The sequence below is a fragment of the Delphinus delphis genome, chromosome 2 (assembly GCF_949987515.2).
Source record: "Delphinus delphis chromosome 2, mDelDel1.2, whole genome shotgun sequence".
Lineage (NCBI taxonomy): Eukaryota > Metazoa > Chordata > Mammalia > Artiodactyla > Delphinidae > Delphinus > Delphinus delphis.
In genome coordinates, this window is record NC_082684.1 from 129,413,950 (window position 1) to 129,438,907 (window position 24,958).

Here is a 24,958-nt window from a genome sequence, read left to right on the forward strand (position 1 = left end):
GAAAATTCCGTGTTCTCACAGCAGAGCAAGGATGGGGCTCTGAGTGCTCCCCACAGGTTACTGACCCTATGCCTGAAACCCACCCCCCCTCATTAGGGAAAAGCATCTTGCTCCTGCTTATAGGCTCAGAGGAGCTGTTATCCACTCAGGCCAGTCCATCCTCTGAGCACTACAGCCTTCAGGGTCCAAACACTTAACTGACCATTAGCGAGGTTGTGCCCTCAGGAGAGGTCCTCCCTGACTTCTAGGCCAATCCCTTTATGGGGTGGGGGGAGTGAATCTAAGGCCCTGAGAGGGGACAGGACCTGGAGCCGATCACAGAAGACCACAAGTCTGCCTTGCTTCCCGCCCACCCGGGTTCTCCCCGTGGGGTTGCCCAGGAAGAGGTGGTGAAGGTTCCTCGGGCGGCGGTCACTGCGCCCCCTTGGCCAGCCGGGAGGCGAGAAAGGCTGCGGGGGGGGGGGGGAGGGGCGGGGTGGGGTCAGGCGTTTGACTCCGCCTCCTCGCGCTTGATTCTGCCTGCTGTCGCGCGCTGGCTCAGTCTCTGCTGCTCTCCGCTGTCGCTCCCGGGCCTCGGGATGACACCGCCTCCGCCCGGATGCGCCTCCCTCGGCGCCCCGCGCGCCCGCGTTCCCAGTCCGCTGGCTCGGTCCGGGCTCCCGCTGCGGCTGCTGCTGCTGCTCTGGACGGTTGCCGCCTCCCAAGGCCACCCAAGGAACGGACCCCGCATCTCCGCTGTCTGGAAAGGTAGGTGGCGCCGCGTGAGCGGCGGGGCGCGGGATGCGATGCCGCGCGGCGCGGGTGCGGAGTGTGCGGCACCGGAGGGAGTGCGTGCGCGCGGCTCTGCGGGTCCTGGGCTGTCCCCGTGGATAGCGTGTGGGTCTGGGTGAGTGTGTGAATGTGCGCGCTGCTACACTGGAGCGGGCAGTAACGCTGCGGCGAGAGAGCCGCGGGGGCTGGAGACCCGGCTAAGTCACTCCAAGTCCGCCCGCAGCCGGGAGCCGCAGCGCCCGGGCGCAGGGGGGAGGGAGAGGGCCCCTCTCTCGGCCCCGAGGCGCTCTTGGTCCTCCAGCGGTGGGGCCTCTGTGCGGGATCCTTTCTCCCGCCGGGACCCCCACCCAGCTCCTCTCTTCCTGAGCTGCGGTCTCCGCTGTCGCGCGGGGCGCAGGCTGGGCCGGCAAGGGGGGCGCGGACCCTTTGCCGCCGCCGCCGCCGCGCTCCGGCTGCGGGAACAAAGACCCCGCTGCCTGCCCCCCGCCCCCGCCCCGGCCCCGAGCGCAGGCCGGGTAGAGGGGGTGGGCACCCAGTGGTGAGCCGGGACGTGGTGCGGTGCGGAGGCTTCAGACACCGGGGCGCTGCCTCTGCAGTGCCGGGACCGGCCGCTCCCTCCTTGTCCGCACGTGGCAGTTGTCACCAGGAATCGGCGCCAGCGTGGGGGGCAGTGCCCGTTGGGTGGGGCGCGGCCATTGGGACCCCCAGGCAGAGGATCTGGGGAAGGGCTGCAGCTTTTAGGCCCTGGTGGTTATGTGAACTTGGGGGACCGGAGTCTCCCCCAGGGGCGCCTCAGTTTAGACCACACTGTACGATGGGTCAGAAAGCCGGCTGGGTGGGTTTTGAGGTTTTTCTGCCGCGAGGGGCTGAGCTCGCCTCCCCTGCAATGCACACATATGCTTCCCCACCTCCAGGCTGACTGGGCTCTGTCCCCAAATTTGGCGGCGCTGGGCCCCCCTGTGGTGGTGGTGGCCTTGCAGTGGGGGGTGGGGGGATCTGGCCCCTCCGGGAGCCCTTTGATGCCTGAGGCGGTTTGCAGGGATTGCCAGAGCCTGAGCATTATCTGGGGCAGGTATTCTTAGCAGAGAGAAGAAAAAAAAAAAAAAACCGCTCAAAGAGCGAGTGGCCTGAACTGCGGCTGCAGTGGAGGGGATGTGACTTGCCCAAGGTCACTCTGCATTGTGTGAGCTCACAGTGCAGTCAGGGGGCTCTGATCTGGCACAGGACCAGTGCTTGTTCTGGGTTAGGAAGTGGAGAAAGATTTAGGCAATTTTTTGGCCATAAAGAGGGTACTCTGGGGGCCAGCTCTGCTACCCAGCCAGAGAGGCATTCCTGGTGGAAGTGGAGCAGGACATCTGGACCTCTGGCCATCTATCTACTCATGGTGGACACCTACACACCCCTCAGTCGTATTAGCTCCAGTCTGAGCTTCCTCTGCCTTCCCAGCATCTTTGCCTTGCCTCAGTCCCCTTAGCTGTCTTGGACAGCACGGCATTTGTACACGCTGAAGCAGATGAATGGCCACATCTGAGTGTTCTGGAATCTCCCTCTGCGCCAAACCTTTGCATTTGGCTCTGCTTGTCCACATCCCCCATCTTCCCAAGATACCCTTCCACACACATACTTAATGCACACCCACCTCTTAGCACCTAATGCTGCCTCCCCATCTCGGGCACTTAGTCCCCACCCTGAGGCTATTTAAAACTGCTTTCTGTCCTCTTACCCACTTTCCAAAGTGCTGTCTCCCCTGCACACAGTTCACTATTGTAGCCACACTGGCCATGCCTTCTGCTTGGTAATACGCTATTGACCCCCACTGGGGTGTGCCAGCCCCTCACCTATCTTGTCCAAGAGCCGTCTGTGGTCTTCTTCACCAGTGCCAGGCACCCCACTGGCCAGACAGACACTGCCATCCACCTGTCCCCCAGGACCACCAGCTGGTAATGGTATGCCTAGCTGACAGCTGCCTCCTAGTTCCTGTGGAGTGACACATGGTAGTCGGACGGGAATGGGCTTGGGCGGGGCAAACGAAGGAGTAGGGTGAGAGGAGGACCCTTGCTGTAGGCCTAGTTCCCTATATACCAGTGGGCTGAGGGGATGCGGACGGTGGCCTCCAGGAATGACTAGATCAAGGGTAATGGTGGTTTTGGAGCTGTTTCGCCATGAGGCCTAGACAGGGCTCTTAGTTGTAAGACAGGACAGGTGTGGGGACCGGAATGGGTATGGAGGGATCTTCTCCATAATTTATTTTCTGCTGCTTGGACCTATAAGTTCTAGGGAAAGATTAGATAAGGGAGCTCTGGGAGGGTCCCAGCCTGCCCTTCTCAGGGCGGTTGATGCCTCTCTAGCCTGATGAAGGCCTGGCCCAGAACAGCTCTGGGCAGAGAGAGGGATGTGCCAGTACCGACCTGCCAGGTACCCTTGAGCTCTGTACCTGTGTCTGACCCTCAGAGCTTGCCAGGGCTCTGGAGATTGTCCCCCAAGGGCTGTCGCTGACACGTGGGTCAGTCAAGGATGTGACTTTGTGGGCCTGACCTCCCTGCAGCAGGGACTGGAGGGGGTGGTTTGAAGGTAAGGGCAGGAGGTTGGCACGCTTGTGTAAGCTGTATACCCCTCTCCCATTCCATCCCTGGTTGGAGGAGATGGAGAAGCCCAGGAAGGCCCTGACCTCCAAGGTCAGAGGTGAGCCAGCTTGTCCACAGCAAGAAACAGAGCCCAGTCTCCACTTCTCCAGCTGGTTCTGGCCTCACCCTTGTCCGGTTAAACAACAGGATGTTACTGTTGACTTGGTGGCTGCTGGGGGAGCCATTATGGGGCCGCTCCGCAGGGCGGGGGGTGTTGTTACCTCCTCTAGGGGATGAGGTCACAGCTGGGGCTCTCCAAGCATCACCATTTCCAGTGGAAATCCTTGCCCCCTTGGGAACTTAGATGTACTCATCACCTTCAAGGTGAACTCCCCCTGCTGAACAGGGTGGCGGGGTGGGGGAGCAATTCCCAGGAGGAGGGGGGGTTTTCTAAGCTGGGAGAGATGGGAGAGATGCTTGGTGATGTCACCAGGAGTTTCCTGCCAAGCTCTGTGGCCCCTCTGTCCTGAATAGTGAAGATTCTACGAGCAGGCTGGGGTGAGGTAGATGCTGGCACAGGCCCAAGATGACCACGGCGTGGAGGAAAGCGATGGGAAGTTGGAAGCCTGGTTCTGGACCCAGCTCTGCTGATTTTCCTTGCGACTCTGGGCAAGTGCTTGCCTTTTCCTGAGCCTCAGTTTCCTCAAATTTCCAAAGCAGGTATAGGGAGGAGCTTATACTTAGCAGAGCACTAATCCCTTGCCTCTCTGGGGTAGGTGGAGGCTGCAGTGGTCTGTTCAAACCCTAGCAGTGAGGAGAAATTGAAATCTGGGAAGTCAGGGAAATCCTTTAGTTTCGCGTTCTTTCCTTTCTTTTTCTCTCATAAGCGAAGGCTGGTGGTCAGCTGGAGGAAGTGGCTCATTTGGGTTGTGACCTCAAGGGTGGGCATAGTAATGCAGCATTTTTGACATTTATCACTTGCTGGGGCCCACCTTGTGCTGGTCCTGGGCTTGGGGACCAGGGATGAGAAACTAGATGTGTCCATAGGCTTCTCCGTGTAGATGGGGAGACAGACAGGCAGGTCAACCTACAGTTACAATGAAATGTGTCAGGGCCTGTAACAGAGGCAGCTGTGGGGGTCGAGGAGGTACCTAACCCAGTCTGCACAGTCAGAGAAGGCTTCCTGGAAGAGGTGATAAGTCAGGATGGCAAGAGGAATAGGAGCCAGCTTGGGGAGGGGTGGGACAGGAGGAAGTACCCTGGTGTGACAGGATTTCAGACCCCAGAACTTGCAACTAGGACCAAGGAGAGGAAAGGAGCTGTGTGGGGGTCCCCAAGAGGGAGACGTTGAGTCAGCCTGGGCCTGGGGGCTCCAGGAGGGTTTCATGCAGGAAGGGATATCTGAGCTATGCCACCTGACCTTCCACAGCCAGCCCAGCAGTAGGAAGGAAGGACCATGGCAGGCAGGGAAGACTTTCCCAGTGTCACAGCTCCCTGATGGAAATCTGGGGCTGGGTCCAGGGACACCAGGGCTTTCCGCCTGACTCCTGACCACAGGAGTTCTCCAGGTGAGGAGGCCCAGTCCTCAGCAGAGACTCTCCATGGGGTGAGGAGCTCCCCCAGCATCAGCCGGGCCCTGCAGGTGTGGGAGGGGCAGATGACCTTCCTCTGTCTAGCTTCCCCTTCCAGGAACCTTCACCTCAGCAGGGGTATATCACTACCCAGGCTGGGCACTTGGGAGAAGCAGGGAGAGCTGGACACTCTTCTTGGAGGAGGGCCAGGCCAGGGCCCCTAATGTGCAGGTGGGAAGCTGAGGCTTAGCCTAGGGGGTGGGCCGCAACAGCCTACAGGGGGCAGTGGTAGGAGTGGGTGGCCCTGGAGTTGACAGATCAGCCCTCACCTGATGTCCTACCCTCTACCCCTAGTCCCATTTCAGCCACTGCAGTGCTGTCTAGCTATGTCACAAGAGACTGACCACACTTCCCGTGCTCTGATTGACATCTCTGGGGCCAGAAAACTTCCCCTTTTCTTGGTTTCCTTTTTTGGAAAGGCCTGGCTGCCCTGGAAGCTTCCTCTTTTGTGGGGGCGGGGGGGAGTGGTAGGGGGGAGGAAGGGGTCCTCCTAGAGCAGGGACTGTGGCCTCTTGTTTGGTACCCCCATCAGAGAACATGGACTTCTCCCTTCCCTAGCCAGCCCAGGCAGTGAGGGACCGTTTGATCCATCTTTCTTTCCCCCTATGGTCTAGTCAGCCTCCAAGCCTCTTGTTCCACCCCTACCCCCCACCTTGGCCTGGGCCCTGCTGTGTCTTCAGGACTGTGCCCTGGCCTTCTCCAGGCCCTTGCATCCCTCTGGGTCACTGTGCTGAGCATTCCAGCTGGAGCACACAGCCCACCTGATCTCCTACAGTTCTTCCCTCACCATTCCCCAGCTCCCCATGCTTTCCTGCCTCAAGGCCATTGCCCTGCTGGTCATCCCTCCATGTACCCAACTCACCCTCCTCCTCCTTTCTGCCAGTTCTATCTCACTTCCTCTAAGGAACCTTGTTGGATGACGCTAACACAGCCTGATGTCAGAAAACAAACGTCAGAGATCAGCTGGGTCAACATTCTACAGATGGGGAAACTGAGCTCTGAGATGACGGGGACCGGCCCAGCATCACCCAGTGAGACAGGCAGAGCTGGGACCAGGCTAGGTCTTCTGCCCGAGCCTGCCCTGGCCTTAGCTTTTGGCCTCCCTCCACTTGTCTGTCTGTCTTCATGCTCTGTCCCCAGGCTTATGGCTCCCTGTGCCCATTTCCTCCTCAGCCAGTTCAGCTGAGCCCAGACTCTCCCTGCCCCAGTGCTGTCTGCTCCCAGGAGCCCCAGCAGCCACGACCGTCCTCCCTTCAGGACCTTAGGTTTGGGCCAGCTCCATGCACTCTTCTGGGCTTTTCCTCAGGGCAGCTGGGCCTCAGGTCTCGGGGGCAGGTTGATCTGTGTCATGGCCTGGGCTAATCTGGGTTTAACCGTCACAGCAGCCTGGGATTAGGTGGATGCTGTCGAGCCTCCTGCACCCCCTTCTTCCAGTCAGGGGCTGGGGCTCTGAGCCAGCACACCCCTGGGGGCAGCCCTCACGATGGAGGGCAGCCAGTTCCTGCCCCGTGCCTAGGTCTGTGTTCCGCTCCTCTGGGGGAGGGAAGAGGAGAAGCCCTGGGTTTGCCCTTGGGGGCATGCGGGTGCCTGGAGAGGTGGGCCTGCGGCCTGTGACGAGAGAGGGCACGTGGGGAGGTCAGGAACTTTGCGCAGCCAAGGACTGTGACAGGAAGTGAGAGCAGGAAGGGTCAGTGTGGGGTGGTGCCACAGGGGAAGACTTCCTGGGGAGGGGGAAGAGCCAGGCTAGAGAGAGAGGCAGGGACGTGGTGTGGGGCAGAACGGGGCACAGACTGCTGCTCGTGTTCTCTGTCTTCTGGGCCCAGGGCTCTGGGCCAGCCTAGTGAGGGAGGAAGGTCACTGTGGTAAGCTCGGCATCCTAACAGCGGCCCAGGAACCTGTTCTAAGGTGTCTCCGCGTCTGACACTGGGGTTTGACCTACCCCAGTCCTGCTTCTCCTTGCGCTCTGAGCTGCCCCCTCTTGCCCAGTCCTGGCCGTGGCTTGGCCCAGGGACCATGGAGTAGGAGGAGGGCTGGCCTTCACCTTCAGGATCCCACAATCCAGATGAAATTCCACCAAAACAGTGTGATCTGAGAGAAGATAGTGTGTACCAGATGGTGTATAGCACAAGGTCAGAGGGAGGACGGAGCTGTGAGGGCTGGAGCAGTCTGGAACACTTTGTGAAGCCAGGGGGATTGAGGCTAGATCTTAAAGGACAGGTAAGACCACGTGCCTAGAGAGAAGGGGAAAGGGCAGTCAGGGGAAGGGAAAGCACAAGCCAAAGGGTGGAAGCGGGACTCAGCCGTGGCAGAGATGAGCAGAGATGGGTGGGCCTTGACTGCCAGGTAGAGGAGTCGGGCCCTGCTGGGACAGGCAGTTGGGACCCATGGTGGTTCTTTTTTTTTTTGCAGTACGCAGGCCTCTCACTGTTGTGGCCTCTCCCGTTGCGAAACACAGGCTCTGGACATGCAGGCTCAGTGGCCATGGCTCACGGGCCCAGCCGCTCCGCGGCATGTGGAATCTTCCTGGACCGGGGCATGAACCTGCGTCCCCTGCATCAGCAGGTGGACTCTCAACCACTGCGCCACCAGGGAAGACCCCATGGTGGGTTCTTGAGCTGAGGAGCCAGGGTGGGTAGAAGCGAGTGTTTTTTGCCTGTGCAGGTTGGGTGGGAACCTGGCTGGCCGGATAGTAAGGAAGGGTCTCAGCACATCCTCCCTTCTCTATAGCCTGTCCCAGACTGCACAGCACTTCTATTCTGGGGAGAGACCATGGGATACTTGTACGCTGGTCAGTACTCAGGGCCGCAGTACACCCCCAGATCCCTAGTCCCCTCCCCACCTCAGGCCTGCACACCCACGCTTACTTACACACACTGTCTTTAGGGCATCGTGGATGAAGCTCGGGCATTCATTGGCCAAGCAGCCTCTGACCAGGCTCCACCCTCTCTGGGCCTCAGTCTCCTCATCTGTATGGGAGAAGCTGGCCTAGAAGCTTCCAAGGGCTCATCTATGGAACACAGTGTTATAAATACAGATTCCAGAGTCAGTCTGCCTGAGTGTCAACCTCCACACCACCACTTAGCTGTGTGATCTTGGGCAAGTTAACTCAACTTCTCTGTGTCCAGCTGCCCTCAACTGTAAAATGGGCATAATAAGAGAAGCCACGGACTTCCCTGGTGGCGCAGTTGTTGAGAGTCCGCCTGCCGATGCAGGGGACACGGGTTCGTGCCCCGGTCTGGGAAGATCCCACATGCAGCGGAGCGGCTGGGCCCGTGAGCCATGGCCGCTGAGCCTGCGCGTCCGGAGCCTGTGCTCTGCCGCGGGAGGGGCCACAGCAGTGAGGGGCCCGCGTACCGCAAAAAAAATAAAAAAAGAGAAGCCACCTTACAAGAGTTCAGTGATGATTGAATGAGTTAATACACCTGGCACTCAGAGAAGTGCCCGGCACATAGTATATGCTATGGAACGGCTAGGTCGGGGTGGGGGTGGGGATATCATCATTGCCAGTATCATCCTCCTCCTTTGGCATCTCTGATTTCTGATGAAATGCAGCCCTGGCAGCCCGGCCCCTGCTAGCTCTCCCTAACTGCCTATGTTGGCTGACTGCCCTTGTTCTCTGACCCCTCCCTCCTTCCCCACCGGCCCAGGCTAAGGCTGAGGTAAGGAACCTTCTGTTTCTCAGCAGTCTTCCTGTCCTGCCTGCGTTCTTCTACTTGGGGTGGTTTAGCCCTCCTCTGCCCTCTCCCTGACCCCTGCCCTGGCTCTGGGCCCAAGGGCAGGCCCTGCACCTCTGCCCATCCTTTCCTTTGAAGGATCCACCAGCTGACTTCAGCCTCACTCTAGGGCTTTTGGAACCTGCTGAGCTGAAGAATGGGCAGAATCTTGACGTGGCCTCCTGCCTTCCCTGGGCTTGGAGCCTCCTCCCCCCTCTGGCTGGGCCTCTGTGCCAGCCTTCCCTCCCCGAGCCCCCGGAATCTGCTTCGGCTCGGCCCCGCCCCCAGGACACACTCAGCTTTCTCTCCACACTACTTCTTACCCACAAGCCTTTGCCCCACCAGCCAAGCCTTCTGGTCCTTTGAGTACAGTGGCGCAGTGCAGAGAGCACACAGCCCTTGCTGGCGTGGAAGGCCCTCCGTTTTCCTGTCTATAAAATGGGCACACAGATGCTGTCCTGCCTTCTTTACAGGGTGGTTGGGGGATTTGGTGAGCTAGTTGCTGGAAGCAGATGAGGACATGGTTTCTTCTGCTGCCTCCATCTCTAGGAAGCCATCTCTGACTTATCCAGTACTCACTACCCCACACTTTCCCCAAACGCCCCCAAACTTAACCCTGATTGTTTTGTTCCAAGAGTCATGGTGGGTCATAAAACCTAGACCTTAGCCCCTCCAGTCCACAGAGGAGGAAGCTAAACTCAGGAAGGCCCAGCTCTTGGTCACAGTCACAGCCAACCAGCCACTTGGCTGAGAGAGGGAGCACAAAGCTTTTTAGAACCATGGCTGAGCCCACACCTGAGATGCGCTCCCCTCCCACCCACGGCTGACCTTGGTGGGCGGGAAGACGCTCCCCCTTGGCCCAGCACACAGCTCACTGTTCCCATGGCTGATAAAGAGAGACACACCTCCCACACCCCCATGAACTAAGTACCGCCTCAAGGACCCACCGCCTGCCCCAGCACACCGGCTCTGCCCATCAGGCAGCTGTGTCTGGAGCCTTGCCCTGCTGAGTGTCACCAGCACCCCAACGGCAAGCACAGCCCTTCCTTAGCACAGGCCCGTGCCTCCCAGGAAACTGGGCTTCTGGATATGAGGAGCGGCTGCTCGTGCCCTCATGCCTGGCCATACTGCGAGAGGCAACATCGATGAAACATTTGTTCCTTTGCCCCCCCTCCCCCTCCAGTGAAAGGTTTCCGTCCACCAATCTGACACACGCAGAGTTCCACAGTTAGTCATTCCTTTGAGTTTAAGGCTTTGATTGCTGAAGGCCCCTGGAGATCAGAGTCTTACCTGGAAGACTGGTGGCTGGTTGATTCCCTTCAGTTATCAGGTCAGTGACTTATTCCCTGGCCTGCAAGAGAGCATAGGGTGGAGAGCAGGAGATGACACAGGGAAGTGGAGAGAAGGTGATGTACAGCTTTTTGAAGATCAAGAGGCGCTCAAGGAAGTTCCGGCTGTGGTCCTGGTCTGGAGCCGGGTGATGGGCACCAGAAACCCTGAGCGGCTGCCTCGCTCTGCTTCTGTCTCCCTTGTTCTTTTTTTTTGGCTGCACCGTGTGGCTTGCAGGATCTCAGTTCCCTGACCAGGGATTGAACCCGGGCCACGGCAGTGAAAGCCTGGAATCCTAACCACCAGGCTATCAGGGAACTCCCCTGTCTCCCTTGTTCTGTGCCTTGGGCCAGTGGTACGGGCTCTCTGGCCTCCGTGCCTCCCTCAGCTTAGTGACTATTCTCTTCCCTTCCACCTTGACCTGTGGGGTTCCAGAGGGTGGCGAGGCTGCAGGCTAATTCCTGGGCCCCGCACGGGCCTTCCCTCTTCCTCTGGCGAGGGTGTGAGGGGGGACTGGTGATTCAGGTGGGGCACGACTGTGGGAGGAGACTCCTGCCTGATGTGGTTGGGCCTCCAGTCCGAGGCAGGCCTGGCTCCTGCCCCACGCTCGCTCGGGCCTCCCTGGCTGCCTGACTCAGGCACTCCCTGCCGGGCGCAGCATTCCTGCCCTTCTCAGAGCCCGCCTCACTGCCTGCTCTCAAAGGGCTCCTTGAGGTTAGGATTCAAGGCCCGTCAGGTCGCTGGGTCAGCTTGGAAGGCTGTCCCTGCCCAGACCAAACTGTGGGGTCCATCCCTTGTTGCTCCCTTCACAGGTAACGACACTGCCCCCCATCCTAGCCGCCACTCCACCCTCCCCCTGAGCAGCCCTCTTTCACAAGTAATGAGGATACGGGGTTGGCGAGGACCAGATGGGGACAGCACCCAGAGTGAATGAGGAGGAATGATGCTCCACCAGGCAGACCTGCTTTAGGAAAGGAAAAACCCACTCCACGGAAGTGCACACTTGTCCCAGCCAGTCGGTTGCTGGGATTGTGCTGGGAGGGTGGGGGGTATGAGAGGAAGGTCTGATTCGTTCCAACAGGATCAGAGCCCCATGGATGGCCTGGCTGGGGGCCTGTGATAGGGGAGGACAGCCCCTCGCACCCAGCCATCTTCTCGACCCTCATTTCTGGCGGGGCTGGGGCTGGGCCTTGTTGGTCCTGCCACTGTGAGGAAGGTGGGGGCTTCGGGGGCCATGGAATCTAGCTGGGTATGGGGCAGCTTGACTGTGCCCTTTCTTGGTCCAGAAGGAGCCAGGATTGGCTCAGAATCACATGGGGGTGGGGTGGAGGCTTGTGCTCAGTCCGCCCCTGGGGCCATGCCCACCCCACGTGTCTCTAGCCCCCTCCCCTGCCTGAACCCCTGGTTATTCTGGGAGCTTTTAGCTCCCACTTAGTCAGCCACTAATGCGTCAGGCCGGGGAGTGAGGGGGGAGACACGGTGCCAGACGGTGCTCCTTTTAGACATCCAGGATGGAAAGCAGAGGGGGCTGGTCAGGCAGGGGGACCTGGGGGGTGATGCTGGAAGAGAGGAGGCTTTCTGGATCCTGGCCCTGCTCATAGATAGGAGAGGGCAGCTCCGCAGACTGACAGGCAGTGGGTTGGTGTATCCTTGGGCCGCTGCAGCTCCCTTCCCCCATCACACTCAGGGCTTCAGCCTGCCTTCCTGATTCTCCTCTCATTAGGTCTCTGTACCCACCGTACGGTCAGCTTCCCCAGCTTCCCCACCGTTGCTCAGGCTGTTTCCACTGGCCGGAATTCTCTTCCTGCCTGTTTCTGACCCATCTAGCTTTGGTCCGCCTTCCCCATCCTTTTGGATTCCTAAGGAAGCAAAAAGACGCACTTAGGGATGCGGCACTTGCTCCCTCGGCTGGGCCTCTTTAGGAGCAGCCCCCAGCCTTGCTCAGCCTCTGCGTGGGTGGAGCCTTGAATGCCGCCACCTCCCCTCTTGGTGCCAAGGGGCCACAGTTCCTGGCTGTGAAGGCTTGGTTCTGCCTTCACTTCCAGGCAGCCCTCCTGCCCCTGAGCCCCCAGCCCCCGGCTCCTGTGACCTGAACAAAGCTTCCTTTCATGTATTCATTGAACTGCTGCCGCTCAGACACTTCCCGGGCACAATCAGGCCCTTTGAGGGCCTCGGGCAGTACGGGAGCCGGGCTGGGGCTGGGGTAGAGAACGGGCCAAGGCCTCGTCCTGGGGCCGAGCTGGTGCCATCTCCCCCATGCACATCACCGGGCACAGAGCCGGGAGGGGCGGGTTCTTCGGGGTTGAGGGAGGCAATGCTCCTGGGCTCCTGTTCTTCTGCAAAATGAGGTGAGCAGTCGCTTCCTCCCTCCATATCCTGACCCTGGCAGCCGCAGCCAGGATTTGAGGGGAACAGGGCTCATACTTGCAGATCTGTGCAGGACTGTCCTGGCTGGGAAGCCCCCGACGCCGCACCCAGCAGCAGGCAGCCCTCCCCCTCCCTCTGTGTTCTCAGCAATGCTTTGTGAGCAGCTCTGGGGTCTGTACCAGCAGTTTTGCTTGCGTGGTATGGAGGCTTGCTTTGCTATTGCAGTTTCACCTCTCCAGCTGGATTCCGGGATAGGGCCGGGCCTCCCCCTCAGGCCTTGCTCTCTGGGGCCAGGCTGAGTCTCTCCCATCAGACTAGACTTCCCAGGGCAGGACTGCATCTCCTCCTCACTCTGACGGCCCTGTGACCCCAGACAAGGGCTCCCTCAGGGCCCCTTCACGCACCCCTTTCTCCACCATTAGAGCTGTGCATTGGCTGTGCAGGCCCCTCTTCTGAGGCCTGGGGTTGTGGCCTTGATGTGAGCCGAGGTGACTGTTTGGAGGTGGCCAGCATGACCTGAGCCGTGGGGCTTCTCCCCCGTGGCCTCTGGAGGGCTTCAGATCTCAGGCCCCAGCCCAACATCTTCAGACACAGACATATAGCTTTTCCCAGTCGCCTGGCTGTCTGGGGGAGTAGGTGGGGAGCTGGGGCTACGGACTGTCTAGATTCCAGGCTAGGCTGTGGGAACAGTGGCCGCTGCTCAGGCTGCGGGTGAAAGGGGAGCTGGAGCCATGGAGCTGAGTCAGGAAGGCCTTGTGTCTGTCCCCAGCACGCTAATTTTATCCCAGCTGGTGGGGAGGGGGGGCCTGGGGCCTGAGACCTATCAGCCCTGCCCGAGCCTTGGCCAGCACCACACCCCTACCACCCAGCAGGAAGTGGGCTGTCAGCTCCCACCTTTGCGCAACCCTGGGGTCCTGGGAGGCCTGACGTCCTAAGCTGTCAGGCTATTTGCGGAGCACCGGAGGAGACCCAGGTGAACCCGAGGGCAGTGAGCTCAGCACTTCTCTGTGGCCTGTGGTGCTGGCATCTCCCTGAACGCACCTGAGAACCATTACTCGGTCTGGATGAGCCAGTCTCTCCTGCCTCCTAATGCGACCTTGGGCTAGAGTATCCCTGAAGGCCCTCCGTTTCTGCGTCTGTACAGTGAGCTGGGCCACAGCTGAGGAGGAGGGTAAGAATAGCCCACTTCCAGGGATGACTTGGCCATGCGGGGATGTATCTTAAGGAAAGGAAAGGGAATGAAGGTGGGGGTCGCGTGGTAGGTCGTGCTCTTCGTCCCTGCTGAATGCAGCATCAGTAGGAATGGTTCAAGCGGCACCAAGGGGAATTGGGGGCAAACTCAAGGACATGGCAGTTCTGTTCTCTCTGGGCTTGGAGGGTGTCCTGCTGGGATGTCCCTGCTAAGTTGGCTGCCCCTGAGTTTGCTGCAGCTGAGTAAACAGTGGTCAGGCTGAGGACCCAGGCTGGTCCGAGGTGGGAAGATGGCTGATTGCTGGGGGCGCAGCCACAGGCTGTCCCATTCCTGTAATTTAGCCCTGCAACCAGGACAACCTCAGCAGTGTCACCGGAGATGAGACATCTTCTCCCCGGAGGCAGTGGCTACAGGCAGTTTCTATCTTGGGAAAAATTGTCCCGGTCAGCCCTTTTACTTAAAGGCCCAGGCTGTGCTCTGTGAAGGGCCCCCTGTCCCAGAGTTGCTGGGGAGGGCGGGCTGATCTTTTCCCCCCGGGGTGAGCTGGGATCTCTGTGAAACCAGGCCAGGGCAGGCCAGGGTGCAGAGTCCAGCTTGGGGGCAGGAGCTCTGGTTCCTGGCCTGCTACTGACCATGTGAGCTTGGGCTGCCCCTCTCTGGACCTTTGTTTTTCCATCTTTAAAATGGGAGAGAGTGGACTTAAGATTCCTTTCCAGCTCTGATCTGTACTGACCTGCTCACTAAGGGGATGGAGTGGGCTGGGAAGGGTCAGAGAGGGCTTCCTGAAGGAGGGGATAGGGTTCTGAGCAAAGTGATTCCTGGGAACCTGAACTGTACGTGGGGTTCTTAGAGGCAGGGGGTGGAAGTGGCTGCTTGCTCTGTTCTAGATAGCAGAGAGCCTCAGAGCAGAGTTGGGAGCCCTGGTCCCTCCTGCCCAAGCCCAGCCCCTTAGGAACAGCAGAGTGTGTGTGTGGCAGTGGGGGGCAGTCTGTTCTCCCCAGGGGTCCCTAAATTCTGCCCCCACTCTGAGCTCACACATATTGTAGGGTAGAGGTCATGGCTTTGGGGTGAGGACATCTGGTTGCTGGACCCCACCAGAGGACCCCTGTCTTCTCCCGCTCACAGCTCTTGAGTTCAGGCGCCGCCCTAGCCATTCCAAGCACTAGTTGCTCGGGGGATGCCGGTATGCAATGGTGGGGGGGGCCCAGGATCTTCCAGCCCAGGGTCCAGCCTCAACGTTTCTGCCAATTGTTTCTTCCTTAGGCCATGCAGGGCAGGACCATGTGGACTTTGGCCTGGCCGAGCCACACACGGTGCTTTTCCACGAGCCGGGCAGCTCCTCCGTGTGGGTGGGTGGACGCAGCAAGGTCTACGTCTTCGACTTCTCCAAGGGCAGGAACGCCTCCATGCGCACAGTGAGCCTGGACCCCTCTCCCTGCCCCCTTTTCTCTTCCCCCTTCCCCATCTTCTTATCTCCCCTCTGGCCTTGGAGAGGAGCCTCAGGGAATCCGGGGGAACTGGCATTTCTTCCAGAACTGGTCAACCCCCTATTATATCCCATAAATGGTCCCTGGGGGAGGCTCCCTGAGGGTGGTCCCAACTGGCGTGGGTGTTGGGGCAGTGTGGAGAGAAGCGCAGAGCTAACACGCCTGGCTGGGCGGGTAGCGCTGACTGCGGAGCGCTATGAACCCCATGGCCCCTGTCTTCTGAGATCTCTGGGCTGGCTCATGAGCTCTGGGCTTTGGCTCCGGGTATCAGGCTGAGCAGCCTGTGTGATGTTGGGTAAATCACTCCTCCTCTCAGAGCCCTAGTTGCTCATCTGTCAAATGAGCCTATCCTGAGGATGCACGGAAAGCACTTACGGGGGCATCTTGCCCCTGGCAGAGTGGACTGACGCTCCCCCTGTTCCCCTCAGGTGAACATTGGCTCCACGAAGGGGTCCTGCCGGGACAAGCAGGTGAGTGGGGGAGAGGGAGTGCAGAGGGGAGGCTGGACCCCTTGGAAAGGTTCCTGAGAGTCTGAGGAAGGAAGCCTGGCCCTGTCTTGGGAGCCCCAGTCCGGGAGGAGAGAAGTAGCCCTGCCCCAGGGTTCCCAGTCTGAGGGGGAGACACTCCTTCCCTGAGGCCCTTCCTCTGGCGTCAGCTGCGCCCGCTCTGGGCCCTCCTTAGAGGCTGCCTCCTGTGCTCAGACTTCTGATGCTTTCTTCCCCAAGACCGAGGGTCCCAGTGCTAGGCCTGCCAGGGCCTCCCACCAACAAACCTCTCTCCTTCCCCTTCTCCCGAGCAGGACTGCAAGAACTACATCACGCTCCTGGAGAAGCAGGGCGAAGGGCTGCTGGTCTGCGGCACCAATGCCCGGCGCCCCAGCTGCTGGACCCTGGTGAGAAGGCCCCTCCCCCTGAGCCTGGTCAGCTCACCCTTGTCTGATGGGCTTCTGCTCCCCATGGTGGGAAGGAGGTGGGGGGACTCTGAGGCTGGCCTCACCTTGTACAGAGTTCCGGGGAGGATGGGGACCCTGGCTGGGCAGCTGGCACCCATGGGAGGCAGTGACTGTGGGATCACATGGCAGTCTGACCCCCTCGGTCTCCCCCAGGTGAATGACACTGCAGAGTTGCTTGGTGAGAGGAGAGGCTATGCTCCCTTCAGCCCGGATGAGAACTCCCTGGTTCTGTTTGACGGTAGGGCTGTGGCTGGCGCAGGAGGGTTCCCAGAGGGCTGCTGCCCTGGGCAGGGGGAGGGTGGGCAGCTCTGTGCCTGGTGCCCCAGGTCCGGGGGAGGGATTTCCAGGGCCTGTGTGCCCTTACCCGTGCTCCTCCCGCTGTGCCCAGGCTCTGAGGTGTACTCCACTATCCGGAAGCAGGAATACAATGGGAAGATCCCTCGGTTCCGGCGTATCAAGGGTGAGATTGAGCTGTACACCAGTGATACCGTCATGCAAAGTGAGTCAGGCTCCGGCTGGGCCGGGCTGGGCTGGGCTGGGCTGGGCTGGGCTGAATGAGGCGGTGTGAATGCTCAGGGCGGCAGATGGGCAGATGGGATCCGCACGTTTATGGGGAGGCTCCCCTAGGGCCGCTAGGGCCACAGGCCAGTCGGGAAAGCGGGAGCTTGGTACAGCCCTGGGAAGATAGAGCTGAGGAGGTTGGCCTGGCAGGGAGCAGGGGAACAGCAGAGAGAAAGATGTGGAGGCAGGATGGGCCCAGCACCCTCTGGGAACAAATCAGAGGAAAGCCCAGACCCAGTGTGGAGTCCCCGGATGCCATAGCGTATCCCTCTGCTGAGCTCACATGGGGGCAACACCCACTCCCTCCTCATTAGGGCTCTGCCACTTAGTCAGAAGTGACATAGGGGCCCCTAGGGCTCTCCCCCCAGTCCCTAGGCCTGAAGTCATTGCTCCTGGGCCAATGACATCTTTGTAAGAGAGGGCAACACAGGTGTGGGGTGGGAGTGCAGAGGCTCAGGCCCTTTGGGGTGTTAGATCTGTTTTTCTGAAGTTTATTCCAGGTGTGATTTGACCCGGGTTTGTTTGTGCAGACTCAGGGGGTGGCAGGGTGTGGGTGGGTCCTTTGAGGGGCTCCCCGCCTCACACCCTTTCACTTCTGTCCCCGGTAGACCCGCAGTTCATCAAGGCCACCATTGTGCACCAAGACCAGGCCTACGATGACAAGATCTACTACTTCTTCCGAGAGGACAACCCTGACAAGAATCCCGAGGCCCCTCTCAACGTGTCCCGAGTGGCCCAGCTGTGCAGGGTGAGCAAGTGCTGAGTGTCTGTGCCCGAACAGGAGCGAGTGAGTGTGTGACTGCCTGTGTGCAAATGTGCAAGTGAGTCTGTATGGGACTGTGGGAGGAAGTGTGCGTGCACAGGAGTGTCCCTGCACCTGTGAGTGGGTAAAGATGGTTGGGCTCAAGTGCACGTGTGATAGTGTGCAAATGTGTGTATTCGTGGAGAGGGTGCATGAGCGTGTGCGTGCGAATGAGAGTGCAATGACGTGTGTGTGTTTCCCCTGTGTGGAGGTGCTGGGTTGTGCAGGTCTGTGTCGTGTGTGTGAGTGTGCACGTGTGAGAGTGGGCAGATGTGTATCTGAGCCGGTGTGCTCTGTGGGGACCTGGTACCCGCACCCTGCAGGTCCCTAGTGTGAGCCCTGTGCCCTGGGTCAGCCAGGCCTGCCTCCTGGAGCCTGGCCCAAGAACCTGGCCTGAGTGGTGGGGTACCTCAGCCTCGTCCCCTCGCAGGTCCCGACCCCTTTCAGGGCCTCCCTTCCTCCTTAGAAGCCTGGGTGCTGGCATTCCCGGCAGCAGGTGCCCCGGGTGTGTGGGGCAGCCCAGGCAGGTGCTGAGGGACCTCCTCTCCCCTCCACCCTTCCAGGGGGACCAGGGTGGAGAGAGTTCACTGTCGGTCTCCAAGTGGAACACCTTCCTGAAAGCCATGCTGGTGTGCAGTGACGCCACCAGCAACAAGAACTTCAACAGGCTGCAGGACGTCTTCCTGCTCCCTGACCCTAATGGCCAGTGGAGGGACACTAGGGTCTATGGCGTATTCTCCAACCCCTGGTGAGTGGCCCTTGTCCTGGTGCTGGGGCTGGCATTAGTTAAGTGTCCAGTGGGGATCAGAGGGTTTGGGCCCTGCCCAAGGGAGGGCTGGTGTGGTAAGAGCAGGGACCCCGGCTCAAGGGACAAGGCTGTTGCTGGGCCTGGGGTGGGTGGACACACAGTGCTCGGGGACATGTGTGTGCTGGTGTGTTTGTGAGTCTGTACACATGGGTGTGTGCGCATGCGCCGTATGCATGCTCACGGCTGCACTGTGCCTGTGTGCCCGCCAGCTGTGTACTCAGAGCGGTGCCCGGGAAAAGGCTGCTGCGGCCTCTGGGGTGCTGGGTGCCGGGTGCTATTACACCCGCTCAGGCACTGCCTGCGCCTGACAGTTCACACCTCTTAATCACTCTCATTGATTGAAAACAGGCAGGCAAAAAGTGTCAGGTGTGTGTGGGGAGAGGTGGGTGGCAGGGTAGGGAAGCCAAGACCCTGCTCTGGGGCTCTTGTGTGCATGGACCCAGCAGTCTGGGAAGGGGATGGAGGTCTGGCCTCCTTGGGCATCAGCATTCCAAGGATGCACGTGTTGGGATTTCTCCTGCCCTGGGGTTGGCCTCTGAACTCAGTGATTCTGTGGCAGAATAGAGGATGTGGTTTTGCACTGCAACAGAAAGAAATTAGGTTGAACTTCCCTCCCTCCCTCTTCCCGTCCTCCCTCCCTCCTTCCTTCAATGGTTTTTGGTAATGCTCAGGCGCTGGCCTTGGCCCCCAGGATAATCCCTGCCCTCATGGAGCTCAAGGGCCAGGGAGCTTGGTCGGAAGGCTGCAGTTGTACCCCATCTGGTGCTGGGCTCGCCTGGGTGAGTGGAGGTGGGTGGGTCCTGGGCCTCCCACTGAGGTGGCCTGTGTGTCCCCCAGGAACTACTCTGCCGTCTGCGTGTACTCCCTCGGTGACATTGACAAGGTCTTCCGCACTTCCTCACTCAAGGGCTATCACTCAGACCTTCCCAACCCACGGCCTGGCAAGGTGAGCGGTGACACCCACCATGGCCCAGGCCCCAGTCCCATCGCCCAGCCACCCCATTGATCTGGACCTGTTCTCCTTTCCCAGTGCCTCCCAGACCGGCAGCCGATACCCACAGAGACCTTCCAGGTGGCCGACAGTCACCCTGAGGTGGTGCAGAGGGTGGAGCCCATGGGGCCTCTGAAGGCACCGCTGTTCCACTCTAAGTACCACTACCAGAAAGTGGTTGTCCACCGCATGCACGCCAGCAACGGGGAGACCTTCCATGTGCTTTACCTAACCACAGGTGAGGGGCTACCCGGGACCAACCCCTCCTGCCCCCCCCCCCACTCCGCCCCTGGTCTGCTTTGTAAAAATGGGTATAAAGAATGATGTAGTTAACATCTGGTTGGGAGAATTGAGTGACTAAGAGCTGTCAGGAGTTAATGTGTGTGGCTGTGGAAGTCAGGCAGCGAGAGCTTCCCGGAGGAGGTGGGGCAGAAGGGAGAAGGAAAGGCATCGTAGGCTAGAAGGTGCCAGGATTCAGAGGCAGAAATGTTGTAAGTCTGAGCAAAGCTGCGTATAGCTTTGGTCCAGCTGTCTGACTCCTGAAGATGGTAGGAAAAGATGTGGAAGTCAGGAGGAAGGACCTGGTCCAGGGTGTCCTGTGGGCCTCTGCCACGCAGAGCGAGGAAACTGGACCCTCTCCCTGTCTTCGGGATTATGCAGATGAGAGGAAACTTTTGATGTGGGATGCAAAGAATTTAGTGAGATGTGACCAAGGACTTGCAGATGGCAGGGCCTTTGCAGAGAGATACTATTCTGGAGTCTGCAGCAGGAAGGATTGGGGCTAGATATGAAGTAGACCTTTCTGAGCCCTTTGCAGAGAATGGGAGGCTCTCACGCTGGGAGAAGCGATGGGAGGCTGTCACCACGCTGTGTGGAGGAGGTGAAGGGCAGTGTGTGTATGAAGGTAGTGACTGGGCTGGGAGCTTGTCGGGCCGGAGGAGCAAGGGGCCACATCCCAGAGCCTGCAGAGGCGGGTCACAGACACATAGAGGAAAGGTCCTAGGCAGGCAATCATCTGATCATCTGACTGCTTTTTTGGGGCAAGTGATACCCTGGGAAATTGGGAGGGAGCAAAAGGGAGGTAGGCTATTCTAGAAACTGGGACAGCCCGTGAGGTCAGATTGGGAGGACCCAGGGGTCAAGATGCCCATTAGTCCCCGATAAGTGTGAATGGAGAGAGCACTGGCCTCTGAGGCAGGCAGCCTATTGTGTGACCTTGGGTTCCCCTATGCTGAACCTAAGGTCCTTTTCAGATCTAAGATTTTATAAAAATTTTAAAATCCCCTAAGACTACATGCAATGTGGAATCCTGGATTGGATCCTGGAACAGATGAAGGACATTAGTGGAAAAACCCGTGAAATCCCAGTAAAGTCTGTAGTCGATTTAATAATTATGTACCAGTGACAACTGCTCAGCTGTGACAAAGATCACAGTTATCTAAGAGGAAACATTAGGGGAAACTAGACGAAGGGTATACGGGAACTCTTTGTACTATCTTTGTAACTTTTCTGTAAATCTGAAATTATTTCAGAATAAAAAGTTTATTTTAAAGACAACAAATCCCAAAGAGTCCAGGAAGCAGAGGGGTTTATAGAAGAAGTTGAGGGGTGGAGTTCTGACCCCTCTGGGTTCCAGTCACCAGCTGTGTGACCTTGAGCAAGTTGCTTAGCCTTTCTGAGCCTCATTTCCTTATCTTCGAAGTGGGGATGATAACACCCACCTCCCAGGGGTGTGGAGGATTAAACGAAGTAATGCTAATGCATGTAGCTGGAGGCTTAGCAGTGCTTGGGCATGTGAGACTGCTGGTTCTGTTCTCCATGCTCCAGCTTCCCCTGCGGCCTTGGGGAGCCCAGGGCCTCCTGTGATAGCCTCCCTGGCCCAGGCTTGGAAGCTTCCTGCGATGCCTTTGGGCTCTTAAGACCCTCCCCAGTCATGCTGTCCTCTCCCCATCCCACCCCAGTCCTATGACCCTTGCCTGAGCCATGACTTCCCAGCCCTCCCCACCGGCATCTCTCCTGGTCAGCTCAGCCCAGAGGGAGGCTGCCTGGCTCTGTGGTGGGACTCCCGCCTGCTGACCCTCTGCCTCTCACCTACAGACAAGGGCACCATCCACAAGGTGGTGGAGTCGGGGGAACGGGAACACAGCCTTGTCTTCAGCATCTTGGAGATCCAGCCCTTTCGCCGTCCGGCCACTATCCAGGCCATGTCACTGGACTCTGACCGGGTGAGCCTCCCCAACCAACCCCTGCCCTATGGGGCTGCCCAGGGATGGCCAGGTGAGGACAGAGCTCCTCTGCCTGTGATTTGCATGTCCTTTGCTGGGTCTCTGGGCCCCAGGGTCTGCCAGGCAGCTGGACCAAAGCTTAGGGGCTTAGAACTCAGTTGGGATGGGGGCCCTGACCTGACTCAGTCCTTTTCTCTTTCTAGCGGAAACTGTATGTGAACTCCCAGTGGGAGGTGAGCCAGGTGCCCCTGGACCTGTGTGAGGTCTACAGTGGGGGCTGCCATGGCTGCCTCATGGCCCGAGACCCCTACTGCGGCTGGAACCAGGACCGCTGCGTCTCCATCTACAGCTCCCCAAAGTCAGAGTATGTTGGCTGGGATCCCTTGTCGCTAGGAGACAGCGAACACAGCAGTGGGGGTTGATGGGCTACAGGAGGCGGCCCTTCTGGCCAGACCCTCCTCTGGGTGGGCACCACTGCTGATGCTGGGTGGGGAGGAGGACAGGGAAGGGGCCAGGCCTGTGGCCTCCTGTCTGCTTAGCCTCTCTCTTCCTTCCAACTCCAGGCCAATGCTGCAGTCCATCAACCCAGCCGAGCCACACAAGGGGTGCCCCAACCCAAAGCCAGGTACGTGACCTGGCCCTGCCCCCATCCCATTAGGGTGGTGCCGCCGTGCCCCGATTGCCCTGTCTGAGGGAGGCCTGGTCTGGTCCTGGGGGCTCCAGACAGATGGGCAGGACAGTCCTGTGGAGGGAGCCCCGTCGGTGTGGGGTGGTTGTGAGAGGAGTGGGGTGAGGGCAGCAGGGGAGAGTCAAGAGGAGACTGGGCGCTGGTTTCCCCGCCTTCATTCAGAAGCCTTGGCCTTGGAGGCCTATCAGTGGGGGAGGACACAGCCTGCCCTGGGAGCCCTCAGCCCCTCCTCATGGCTATCTCCCCATCCCTCCCCAGAACAAGCCCCACTGCAGAAGGTTTCCCTGGCCCAGAACTCTCGCTACTACCTGAGCTGCCCCATGGAGTCCCGCCACGCCACCTACTCGTGGCGCCACGAGAACAGTGTGGAGCAGAGCTGTGAGCCCGGCCACCAGAGCCCCAACTGCATCCTGTTCATCGAGAACCTCACGGACCTCCAGTACGGCCACTACTACTGCGAGGCCCAGGAAGGCTCCTACCTCCATGAGGCTCAGCACTGGCAGCTGCTGCGCGAGGATGGCGCCATGACCTCACACCTGCTGGGCTGCGCCTGCGCCCTGGCTGCCTCCCTCTGGCTGGGTGTCCTGCCCACGCTTACTCTTGGCCTGCTGGTCCATTAGGGCCTCCTGGGGCTGGGCATGCTGCAGGCTTCTGCAGCCCCAAGGCACTAGAAAAGTCTCACACCCAGAACCGGCTGGGCCCGGAGCTCCTTGCCCACCACTTCTTCCAGGGGAACTACATAACCCAACGGGGAACACCAGGCCTGGAGATGGCTAGCCGCAGGCGGCTGCTGGGCCCCGGTGGGGCAGGGGCGGGTGTGGGCCAGAGAATGAAGGCTCCGACTGTGAAGCTGGCGCCTTGCTGACCCAAGACTTTATCTTTTGGAGACCACTTTTCAAAAACTGCTCCTCAAACTGACTAAATGCAATGATGCTCTTGGCCCAAGAGCCTGTGGCCCAGAGAGTGGGGTTTAAAGAGGGGAGTTGGGACCCCATCTCTGGACGTTTGGGCTGAGGCCTGAGTCCTTCTGGACTCTCTATACCCAAATCGCCCCCCTCATCCTCCCTCCTGCCATGGCTGGGGGTGGCTAGTGTTCCTGCAGGCCCAGGGCTGCCCTCTGTGGCCCCCTCACCAGCCCTGGGTCTCACTAGGCAGCTGCCTTGCATGTTTATTGAAGGATGTTTGCTTTCCGGACAGAAGGACGGAAAAAGCTCTATTTTTATGTTAGGCTTATTTCATGTATAGCTACTTCTGACTGCATCTGTATGAAATACCAAAACTGCGTGCTGGGGTGGGGTGGGGAGGGAGGGGCTGGGGAAGGGATGGGTCACGGGCAGGGGGGTCCCAGTCTGTGGCTCCCGGGAATGCGATAAGAGTCCAGGGATGGGTGTGGGTTTGGCGAGAGTGGCATGAGCTGGCTCTGCCCTGGGAGCCCAGTCTGAAGGGGACGTTGTCCAAGCCCCTGATGTGGGGTGGTTATGGGAGGGGGTGGGATGAGGGAGACAGGGGAGAATGAAGGAGAAAACTGAGCGCTAGTTTCACCGTGTTCATTTTGAAGGAGGAGCCAGGTCCTCAGGGGGAGGTTCCGGGACTCTGCCCTTGGCATTGGGGGTTGAGGGGTGGGGGGGTGGGGGCTCCCTCCCCTCCCCTCCCCTCAGCCCCCTTCCCCAGGGGCTGTGCTTCCATGCTCCTAGCCTCCCACCTTCAGCTCAGGACATGTTATAACTTAGGCTAAACTGTGAATTCCTGTAGGGACGACCTGGGCCAAGCTCTCCAGGTGGGCGGCTCTGCCCCCAGTCCTGTCCATGGATTTCAGCAGAGAGCTGGGCCCTTCTCTGGCTGTGTCTGGCCAGCCTGGGGCAGGGCCTGGGGCTAGTGGCCTTCCAGCTTCGGCCCCTGCATCTCTTCTCAATGCACTTTAATAATGTAACATATTACTAATAAACAAGCTATTTATTTACCTGTGTCTGCTGCTTGCCTTTAAAGCCATGCTGGTCAGGGGGTCAGGGGGTGAGGGTGAGGGCACCTGCTGCCCCTGGGAGCATCACGCACTCTCACTGGCCCTCTGCTTAGAGCCTTAGAGCTAAGGAAACACACAGCAGGGCTCCCAGTTAGTGAGAGGCAGGAGTGGGATCTAAACCCACAGCTCCTGAGCAGGGCTCTGCCTGCCAAGCAATGACCCTGGAGCCCAGACAGCTCCTGCACCCCACCTTTCCTCACACCTCAGGAGCGGGTCTTTCCCCTTTCCAGCCTCCACCCCCTGACCATTTTCCCTGGTAGGCCTGGCCATGCTAGAAACAGCCTTGGGCCTCCCTGCCTTCAAGGGGTCCATTCTGGGAGGGAAAGCTGATCAAATAAGACCCTGTGGGGTAAACCTGTGGCGATGGAAGTGTGTGGGCAGGAGGCTAGAAGGCAGGGGAGGTGGTGGTGCCTGAGTGGAGATGAGGTCCTTATTCCAGGTGGGGCCAGCAGGAAGGGCAGGGGTCAGTGTGTGTGCAGAGGGGACAGCTGGAGAGCAAGGAGGGACCAGTGGGCAGGCTTTGTGTGCTAGTCCCAGAGCTTGGCTTTTCAACCCGCAGGGCAGTGACAGGGCTGAGGTGGGATTTGTGCCTTAGAAACTCTTGAGCTCCCTCCAAGATAAAGCAAATCAAATAGATTTAGAATCCCAAAAGGTGTGTGAAAAGGAGCCCTGACGTAGGTGTGGGAGGTGGGGAGGGGAGCTTGCTCTTCAGGGGGGATAGTGGACAGAACGAGGACAGGACCAGGGATGGAGGGTGGGGCATCCTGTGGGGAGATGCACAGGGAAACCCAGGCTTTCTTCTCCCCCCTCCCCACCCCTTTGTTCCCCTCTCTCCCGCCCCTTGTGCAGGGATCCAG

At 59.3% G+C, this 24,958-nt stretch overlaps 1 protein-coding gene across 1 annotated transcript; it reads left to right on the forward strand.

Moving 5' to 3' along the window:
* The first annotated feature begins 499 nt into the window (after positions 1 to 499).
* SEMA7A (semaphorin 7A (JohnMiltonHagen blood group)) lies at positions 500 to 23,369 on the forward strand. Its single transcript, XM_060003684.1, has 14 exons — positions 500 to 747; positions 14,831 to 14,982; positions 15,483 to 15,524; positions 15,854 to 15,946; positions 16,160 to 16,244; positions 16,395 to 16,505; positions 17,176 to 17,315; positions 17,933 to 18,117; positions 19,015 to 19,123; positions 19,208 to 19,406; positions 21,266 to 21,393; positions 21,597 to 21,757; positions 21,957 to 22,018; positions 22,340 to 23,369. The coding sequence occupies exons 1-14, from the start codon at positions 579 to 581 to the stop codon at positions 22,699 to 22,701; spliced, it is 1,998 nt and encodes a 665-aa protein (XP_059859667.1). The 5' UTR covers positions 500 to 578; the 3' UTR covers positions 22,702 to 23,369.
* Positions 23,370 to 24,958: the final 1,589 nt, after the last annotated feature.

What these genes read in the sequence shown, in the direction of transcription:
- SEMA7A (XM_060003684.1), top strand. Translation starts at nt 579, where the DNA reads ATGACACCGCCTCCGCCCGGATGCGCCTCCCTCGGCGCCCCGCGCGCC. An exon ending in CATCTCCGCTGTCTGGAAAG is followed by an intron (nt 748 to 14,830) that starts GTAGGTGGCGCC and finishes TTTCTTCCTTAG; the next exon opens with GCCATGCAGGGCAGGACCAT. An exon ending in TACAGCTCCCCAAAGTCAGA is followed by an intron (nt 21,758 to 21,956) that starts GTATGTTGGCTG and finishes TTCCAACTCCAG; the next exon opens with GCCAATGCTGCAGTCCATCA.